This window comes from Salmo salar, chromosome 09 (genome assembly GCF_965601325.2).
Source record: "Salmo salar chromosome 09, fSalSal1, whole genome shotgun sequence".
In the NCBI taxonomy this organism is placed as follows: Eukaryota; Metazoa; Chordata; class Actinopteri; order Salmoniformes; family Salmonidae; genus Salmo; species Salmo salar.
This window is the reverse complement of record NC_138299.1, coordinates 119,804,702-119,814,899: the sequence shown is the minus strand read 5'-3', so window position 1 is coordinate 119,814,899 and position 10,198 is coordinate 119,804,702. Positions and strand designations below refer to the sequence as shown.

Sequence of the window (10,198 nt, the reverse complement as noted above, 5' to 3'; positions counted from 1 at the left end):
CCCCACAACGGAATGGGACAGCGGACTGCGGATAAATGAGGAGGATGATGAGAGCGAATCACCTCACATGACAACGATTATAACCTGGGAGTCTGGTGGGCGTGGGAGAGAAAGAGAACGAGAGAGAGAAAGAGAACGAGAGAGAGAAAGAGAGAGCGAGCGAAAGAGAGAGAGAGAGAGAGAGAGAATAACGGAGCACAGAACACATCAAGAAATGTCTTAATTCGGCGCGCAAATGTGCATGTATTATCTCACCACCATTTACCGGGTGATTATTTGACGCTTGTGATCTACCGTTCATCAAAGGTAAAGAAACTCTAAAACAATAATATATTAATTCCTACCATTTAAAAGTGATGGTGGCAAACCATTTGCCAAGGAGTTTTGTTTGTTGTCAGACTAGCATACATTTAAATGCTCTGAATTTAGAGCACATTGACACTGATTTTTCATGTATTTCATGTGGTAAATTCATGTGGTAGTGTGTGTGTGTGCATGCGTGCATGCGTGCCAAGCAGGTTATTCATGCTGTGAAACATTAATTCCTATGTGACTTTTTAGGATCAGCTAGGCTAGAGTATTAGTGAGTTTGGTTGGGACCATTGCAAGGTAACACATTCCACTGAACAAGAGACATGCTAAAGCTCCTTTGATACATTTCAAATCAAATTTGTCAATTTATGGCACTGGGCAGACAGGCTAATACTAAAGGTTAAAGAATGTGCCTGGTTTGTTTGTTTCTATCGGTGCACTCTTAGAAAAAAGGTGCTATCTAGAACCTAAAAGGGTTGACCCCATAGGAGAATTGGAGAACCCTTTTGGTTCCAGGTAGAACCCTTTTGGTTCCAGGTAGAATGCTTTTGGGTTCCATGTAGAACCCTTTTCACAGAGTGTTCTACATGGAGGCCCAAAGGCTTCAACCTGGAACCACAAAAGGGATCTATGGGGACAGCCGAAGAACCCTTTTGGAACCCTTGTTTTTAAGAGTGTATGTTGTTCTTTGGGTAACCAAATAACCTTTGCAGCAGTGGTCATTGATAGAAAGTCCTGGCTTTTACAGACCATTCTGTCATTTTTTACATTAACTTGCATCTGATGGGCTGCTCCATCAATATCGAGCATGAAATGTGACTTTTTCGTGTGCCTGTATCCTCTGACAGGTGAGATGGCGAGCAGGTTGGGGCTCCCCCACGGCAGTTCCCTGCACAGATGCATGCTGGTCCTGACCTTCCTGCTCCTACTGTGTGAGATCGTTGTCAGCCGCCTCTGTAACTCCCTCATCACCATGGTGGATGTCTTCCACACCCTCTTCATCCTCATGCACATGGCTCTTCCTCAACCCACCCTGGGCAGAGGTTCCCCAAAAAACCCACCTGCCTCCCCTCTCTCCACCCCCAACACCTCCACCCCCACTCAGTCACCTGTCAAATCTCCCCCATATGCCCCAGCCACCTCCTGTGTGTCCCCCATCCCCTCCAGCTCAACTCCCTGTCCTTCTCTTCCGCTCTCAACCCCTGTTCCCACCATCACTTCCCAGTTTCCCTCCAAACCTCTCACCCCTACAACCACCCATTGTTTCTCCTCTCACCACTCTGGTTCCAACCACCCCACCTCCACCCTGTCTATTCCAGCCAACCCTTTCCCCAGACCCCTCACCCCTCTGGCCTCCCTGTGTGGCCTGTCCTACAGTGGGGCGAGGGTCCAGCCCCTGGGGGCTCTGATCTCAGCTCTCCTGCTGTCTGCCTTGTGTGTCTCTGTCTCTCTAGAGATCCTCAGCCACACCCTGCAGCCCCACCCTATACAGCGCCCTCTTTTGGCCACGGTGATGGGGGCTGTCAGTCTGCTCTACAACCTCCTGGTGCTGGGGCTCAGCTGGGGCAGCTTGCTAGAGACCAAGACTAGAGCTGCCTGGGAGGGGGAGGAGAGCTCTGTCCTTGGTGGGAATGAAAAAGGTACAGTGAATTCTTTGCTTTTAATATTAATGTATGTGTGGGAGGGTGGGAATTGTGTACAAGTTCACTAGAATATAAACAATGAACATCTGTTGTTTGTTTTTCATTCCTTCTCTCCAACACACCACAGTCAAGGCCAAGGTCCAGACCAAAGACAGCACGGCAGTGGGGGGAGAGAATTACGTCAGTAACCTCCCTACATCTCTAGATGGTGCCTTCCAAGATGGAACACTTGTACTCTGTAACCCTGGGACATCCAGTGTCCTGAGCCCTGACAGTGACTCACAGCACCCAACCCAGACATCCCCACTCCATACCATGGTCCCTCAGGGTCCCCTTTCAGACCACTGCCATGGAGCACACACACTCCCTGCAGACTGCAGAACTTCAGAGACACCAAACAGCTTCTCACATCCAGAGGCCAGTGTCTGTCATCCAAAGGACCCCCACTCTGAAGTGTCTAAGTATAGTGCCTGCATGGGACACAGAGGTGAGAAATGGTATCTTCCTGTCTTTGGCCTTGGCAGTACTATGCTTGGGGACCATGTTGCATTTTATGGTCTTATCTGTCCTAGTCTGGAATTTAAACAACAAATCAAAAGGAGGACTAGGGAGTCGAGACATGGTCAAAGACTATCCAGTTCTTTTTTGGGGTGGGTGGGCTACACCCCATCCCCTGATTGGAGTAAACTATCAGACAACAATACTTGTACTGCTACATACAGCTATTTTCACTCATGTACATGTAGTTAAATAATTATACACACCTGTATATCCCTAATTTCCTTTTTCTGCAAATGCTGGATTTTCACTCACAGCAGCCAATCCACCATTCATTCTGATTTTAACTCCAACCCTCCGATGTCCACAGATCAACCCATCTTTCCCAGTATGATACCATTTTGTGTTGCAAAAGGAAATAGCATCTCCCCATTTTACTGTGATGTCTTACGAGGGTCTTGAACCTCCCTATTTTGAAAATGTTTACCGATATTTCCCTATAAAATAAATACTTTACCCAAGACTATAATGATATTTCCCATTGACTGATCATGATTTTTCAGATCCCCCCCAACAATATTTTGCAGGTCCATCTGAACCCTGATTTTATGACAAAACCATCACAGAAGTGAGCCACCGATGGAGAGTACTAGAAAAGATGGCTGACCCGGTCAGACTGTTCAATGCCCTATATATTGAGCATTCTTTTTATAGCAAGTATTTTATATAATAGCTTAAATTGAAACGAGCGGATTGATGTGTCAATTGTTGTTTTATATATCAGTTCATAGACCCGATGCCAAGGTATTGGACATCAAATACCTGTTCCGAACTGACTTGAATTTTATGCAGCATTGCTGTCAAACCTTTTGACTTTAAAGACATGCTCCAGAACTTTGGCCACTACTTTTTTTGTAGTGGGCTGGAAGTGTCAATGTCTACTTCATAAATGCATAATCTATGATCAAAATTACTTACCTCAATTAGGCACAAAATCACTAGTTTGAAAGCAACTGTTTTTCTGGAACCTGTACTGCGCCATTTCCCCCCATCTGGGCCAGCCCCCCAGCAATTCGATTTCAACCAATGAGCTTCAGCCCCTTGCTATATGAGTGACAGCTAACAAGATGCACACACACAGCAGCACGACAGAGAGAATAATGACATGGTGCACTTATCTGCACATTTTCAGGGACCACTTTTGACTCATTAACACTACTTTCAGAACTACTGGGTAAAAAGTAAACAAAAGTACCGGAGAATCTCTCTAAGTGAAATCGAGGTGTTTTTCAATGTTAATACTAATCAAGTTAAGCCATTTCATGGGTGGCAGACAGACTAATTATTACATTATTTCAGTTTTGTTTATTTCTTCCTACCTTACCCTCTTTTTAACCTGTCTCCTCCTCAGAAAATCAGACAGACCCCACCACAGCCTCAGCCCTAAAGTCAGAAAGCCCTACAAGCCTCAGGGTCCAACTTCCCGCCTATCTCCCATCCGTCATCTCCCTCACTCAGGCACTGCTAGGCTCCATCCTGGCACTCACCAATGGACTTACCCTGCTACTCCTGGGCCCAGACTGCCTGCATGGCTCTGGGGCCTGTGGCCCCTTCGTCTACCTGGACCCTGGCTTCTCCATGGTGGCTGTGGTGCTGCTGCTGGCCACCACTCTGCCCCAGGTGTGCCGCTACGGTTGGCTGCTGCTCCAGGCCGTCCCGCCCCAGGTGTGTGTGTCTGATCTGGGCCGGCGGATCGCTAGTGTGCCAGGGGTGCAGGCGGTGCACGACCTCCACGTGTGGCAGCTGACAGAGAGCTGCCTGGTGGCATCTGTACATGTCCACTGCCACGCTGGGTTCCAGATACACAGGTTTGTGTCTGTTTTTATAGTACAATACAATGCATGTTGATGATGATGGGGAAATGGTGTTGGATGGACAGTAAATATACTCAATATGCATCTATTCCCACAGGTGTGGTGATCTGTTGTCGGGGGTCACCAAGGTGCTGCAGAGTGTAGGTGTGAGCTGCTGCACCATACAACCAGAGTTCCTCCTCTCCACTCCCACAGCCAATGGCAACCTGGATAACAACACCACCAACCCCACCATCATCCATAGGGAGATACCCCCACTGCCCTCACACCTGGCCTGCAGCCTGGCCTGTGGGAAGGGCTGTGCTGGGAAGATGTGCTGTGCTCCTTTGGAGGAAGGGTCTGCAGAGCCACTGGCACCCCCTGTTGGGGAAACTGAGGAGGAGCCTCACACGCTGATCATAGAGAACACCTTTCTTTGAGGGAAGGACCTCTAGGATGTATCTCAATAGAGTGGGCTCCTTGCATCCTTTCCTTCATATGGAACTGATGTGAGAGGACTGAAGTGGAGCAAACCACTTTTGGCAATTAAGATTCAGCTTGGGGATTGAATAGAATACATTATTATTGTCAGAATATTCTTAAAGACTTCTGTCCCCGTGTCATTGAGGTCATTTTAGAGAGCTAGATAGCCTAATGTAAGAATTAGGCTCAGGTAAAGAGTAAAAGTCCCAGTAGTCATCGTGTGTGTGTGTGTATTTTGGGATGGGGTGGGATAATAAACAGTATTCCTATGGGTACTCAGAAAGGGCCTGTATGTGTACTGTATGTATTGTATTATGTATGTATGCATGTACTACATCGTTATGTTGGGATTGTATTTCATTGTATTAACACGGTGCCATACCAAAGAAACAGTAGATTGTAAGCCAAGTCACTCACCTAATTAAGTGTTCATTCAATAATGCCATTTCAACATACATTACCGTTCAAAAGTTTGGGGTCACTTAGAAATGTCCTTGATTTTGAAAGAAAAGCACAAAAAAAAAAAAGTCCATTAAAATAACATCAAATTGATCAGAAATACAGTGTAGACATGGTTAATGTTGTAAATGACTATTGTAGCTGGAAACGGCTGATTTTTAATGGAATTTCTACATAGGCGTACAGATGCCCATTATCAGCAACCATCACTCCTGTGTTCCAATGGCACGTTGTGTTAGCTAATTCAAGTTTATTATTTTAAAAGGCTAATTGATCATTAGAAAATCCTTTTGCAAAGGGTTAGCACAGCTGAAACTGTTGTTCTGATTAAAGAAGCAATAAAACTGGCCTTTAGACTAGTTGAGTATCTGGAGCATCAGCATTTGTGGGTTCGACTACAAGCTCAAAATGACCAGAAACAAAGGACTTTCTTCTGAAACTCGTCAGTCTATTCTTGTTCTGAGAAATGAAGGCTATTCCATGCGAGAAATTGCCAAGAAACTGAAGATCTCATACAATACTGTGTACTACTCCTTCACAGAACAGCACAGACTGGCTCTAACCAGAATAGAAAGAGGAGTGGGAGGCCCCGGTGCACAACTGAGCAAGAGGACGAGTACATTAGTGTCTAGTTTGAGAAACAGACGCCTCAAGTCCTCAACTGGCAGCTTCATTAAATAATACCCGCAAAACACCAGTCACAACGTCAACATTGAAGAGGCGACTCCGGGATGCTGGCCTTCTAGGCAGCGTTGCAAAGAAAAAGACGTATCTCAGACTGTCCAATAAAAATAAAATATTAAAATGTGCAAAAGAACAAAGACACTGGACAGAGGAACTCTGCCTAGAAGACCAGCATCCCGGAGTCACCTCTTCAATGTTGTCGTTGAGACTGGTGTTTTGTGGGTACTAACATTAACAATGTCTACACTGTATTTCTGATCAATTTGATGTTATTTTAATGGACAAAAAATGTGCTTTTCTTTCAAAAACATGGACATTTCTAAGTGACCCCGAACATTTGAACGGTAGTGTATTTTCACTGCCATTATTGCACATTAATGACAAAGTTGTATGTCTAATCATTCACTTTTTGTGTACATTGAATGTGTAAAATATTTAGGGCTGTCAAACAATCACAGTAATTAATGGAATTGATTGCAAAATAAAGATTTTTACATTTAAAAGGCAGTGCATTGAGGTACAGGCATACTATGCTTTGATTGTAAGGGACGGAAACACAACATTATCTACAACAGAATTTTCACCATAAACAGCACAAATGTCACTAACGTATAGCTATTAATGCTCCCAATGTTTAAGTAGGTCTACTCCCTCTTATCAATGTTCTTGAAGTTTAACACTTGCGCACAGCAGACAAACACACATATGCTCTGCTCTCTCTTTCACACACACGACTTTAAGTAGTGTTACAGGTTTTTTAATCGCTTTGGAAATGTATTGAGAACATTGGTTTAAGATAGGCGTCCCGTTAACGGGACAGTTGTAAATCATGCGTCATGATCGCAGATTTTAGAAACACCAAATGTCGGTACATATAAGTGTCTTATATCAGCTGAAAGCTTACATTCTTGTTAATATAACTGCACTATCCAATTTACAGTAGCTATTACTGCGAAATAATGCCATGCTTTTGTTTGAGGAGAGCTCCTAACAACAAAACACTTTTTTCACCGCGATAGGTTTGATAAATTCACCTCTGAAGGTGAAATGTGTACTTAAATTCTGAAATCTTGCTCTGGTTTATCATCCAAAGGGTCCCAGAGATAACATGAAGTGTCGTTTTTGTTAGATAAAATCCTTTTTCATATTCTAAAAAGGTCCATATAGCATGCACGATCGATTTTGTATTTCCACTTGTTCAATTTGCAAAGAAAGGAATCTGAAAATCTAACCCTAAATGTTGTTTCAACCAGTCAAATACATGGTCCCGTGTGGCTCAGTTGGTAGAGCATGGTGTTTGCAACACCTGGGTTGTGGGTTCGTTTCCCATGGGGGACCAGTACGGGGGAAAATTGTATGAAATGTATGCATTCGCTACTGTAAGTTGCTCTGGATAAGAGCGTCTGCTAAATGACTCAAATATAAATAATGTTTGTATATATTCCTCTGAGATCATAGAACGTAACCAGAATTCACTATATCTTTAGGGGTATAGTATATCCTATAGGACACCAAATTTGGTCAGAGAGCGACGCCTTGATGACGCGGCCGTATCTGTTGCAGAATTTTGCTGCTAACCTTGTGCGACAGCAAGCCTTTTCTTTTGGGGCAAAAATCCTAAGAATATGGAGAGTTATGAAGTTATGAAAACTGGGTGTTTTGCAAATGTTGAACTTATAATATGGCTACTAATACTGGAAAGCTAAATCAAAGTCCAAGTATACAGATTTGACGATATTCTTGCAGAGAAATGTGAATGTGAATATCTTCTTCACGATTTGCCCAAATATACCTGGGTGACTTCACACTAAATGGTACGTAGATGGCTTATACTTCAACTTTGCACATACACTGCTGCCATCTTCTGGACACTATCGGAATTACAACCAGAATGATGGCTCGATGTGGGACCTTTCTGTTGCATTTCAAAGATGGTGATGTATTGTGATATATTCTCCTACAATCAATTCACATTTCCACAAACTTCTAAGTGTTTCCTTTCAAATGGTACCAAGAATATGCATATCCTTGCTTCAGGGCCTGAGCTACAGGCAGTTATATTTGTGTATGTCATTTTAGGCAAAATTTGAAAAAAAGGGGGCTATCCCTAAGTCTCCAAAACACAACATAATGATATATTTTCAATGTAGTCGTTTTAACTACCAGTTAATCCAATAGCAAATGTAAGATATGTGTTTCAAATCAAGTGCTGAAAGTAATATGGTACAGTACTATAAATTACAGTACAGTTTTCACATTAGGCTTATATTACACTTATATTACCCAACAAAATTGACAGAAAATCTATAATTTCCATAATACAGTACTGTATATATCCAATGTGTAGTCAAAGGTGTGATCAATGAAGACATCCTCTACAAAATAGGTATACTATCTGTAATCAAATGTAAGAAATTAAATTAAAATTAATGAATAAATAAAAAACAAACAACGTTTAGCACACATTAATTTGCATCAAGCCTGTCTTGAGCATTTGGCCATAAATTCTCATCCACATCACAGTGAATGTCCTCATTGTTCATGGACCGTCGGAAAAGCCTTTTGGCATGACGAATCCAAGCTGGACATTGGTCTGCATTGATGTTGTCGCATGCTTCATCCATGGCCAGAAGGAGGGTGGCACACTCATAGGGATGGCGATCGTACACCTTCCACCTCCATGCTTAAAAACATTCCTCAAAAGGGTTGAGTGAAGGAGAGTATGGGGCAGGTATAGGGTCACGAATCGGGGATGGGCCCGAAACCATGCCGGAATCACCTCTGCATGGTGGAACTTAACATTGTCCTACACAATGACATAGGTGACCCCTTTCCCTTCACAGGCCTGCTGAATTTCATTGAGAAACACAGTGAAGTGTGCAATGCTGTAGGATCCAAATAATGGACTACGTCCTACCAAACCATCTTAAGAGATAGCTGCGCACACAGAAATGTTTCCCCCACATTGTACAGGCACTTGGAGGGTTGCCTGTTGGCCGATGAGCTGGTTTCCATGTATTTGATAATATTCAATTTACTCCGTTCCATACATTATTATGAGCTGTACTCCCCTCAGCAGCCTCCTGTGCCTCAGACACCCTCGGAGAATGGGGTCAGAGCCAGAGACCAGCAATTATTTTATGGTGACCCTGGATGCACATTATAAAAACTCCACCCCTTTTGTTATCAACCAGCCAATCAAATCTTAGCTATTTTGCATTATTTCAAAAAGCCCTCCCTTAACAAGAAACTTCGTTTAATTTCTGTGTTTCTTTCATTATAAAGTCACTAAAATGCTTGCGATTTTCATTGTAGGAAAACGTACATTCCTTATACTAAATAGTACGATTGCTTTTACCACAACATTTTGTCACCGGTACTGAAACACTTATGTACACGGTTGGGTATAAATAAGCACTGGGAACTCTCTTTCAAATGCCCGGATGATCCTCGGTGGTCCGGGGTGCAGGCTTCAAACCTGTAGCTGCTTAGCGGCAGAGTGGTTCAATTCCACCTTTCGGGCGTAATTTATAAACGCTCCAATATATGGACTTTAATGTTCATACGAATTTGCTGATTTATATACGACGCAAAAAAAACGTCATTGTGTCACAAATTGTGGATGGGCCTGAAACCATGGTGGAAATTAACGGAGTCCCACACAATGTGACCCTTGACAGGCCTACTGAAATTCTTTGTGTGGTGTTGTAGGATCCAAGTAATGTCCTACCCTGTCTTAAGAGATAATTGTGCACATTTATCTGGCAGCCTCTGCCATTGTAAGGCTGTTGTTTACCACATGGTTGTTTACCACATGGTCAACAACAACGGCCCAGACTTCTGCCTCTCTCTTTGACGGGCCCATGCCTACCTCTCTCACAGACCCCTTGTCCACAAGCTCTTTGATTTCCGTATTGAAATCAATTAGCAATAACAACTAGTCATTATACATGGTTATCATGTATCTTACATGTCATTTAGATGTTTATACTTTTAACACATTTAATTTCTGTAGTTCTTAAAATCCGTTAAGCGCAGTTGGATTAAATGATGGTCAAATGTATTTAAGGAAATGAGAAGAAAATCACATGAAAAGTATTGTGAGCATTGCACTGTGAAAGGCAGTTACTTTATATGAAAGGTATTTCAAGATGAAACTGATTAGGTTTGGTGAAAAAGCTACTGTGTGATTTTGTGTGTTGTACTTGAGATTGTGATTACATTTTTGGAAAAAAAACAGCCTTTTTGATGATCTGTTTTGAGTTT

The 10,198-nt window shown here is 42.9% G+C and overlaps 1 protein-coding gene and 1 non-coding gene across 2 annotated transcripts; both read left to right on the top strand.

The window, feature by feature from the left end:
* On the top strand, positions 1–6,439 carry LOC106612386 (proton-coupled zinc antiporter SLC30A1). Its single transcript, XM_014213470.3, has 5 exons — positions 1–306; positions 1,161–1,952; positions 2,083–2,442; positions 3,865–4,321; positions 4,425–6,439. Exons 2-5 carry the CDS (start codon positions 1,166–1,168, stop codon positions 4,744–4,746), a joined length of 1,926 nt encoding a protein of 641 aa, XP_014068945.2. The 5' UTR covers positions 1–306; positions 1,161–1,165; the 3' UTR covers positions 4,747–6,439.
* Positions 6,440–9,369: 2,930 nt separating this feature from the next.
* On the top strand, positions 9,370–9,456 carry trnastop-uca (transfer RNA opal suppressor (anticodon UCA)). The gene has a single exon. It is a non-coding gene; the product is annotated as a tRNA-Sec (tRNA).
* Positions 9,457–10,198: the final 742 nt, after the last annotated feature.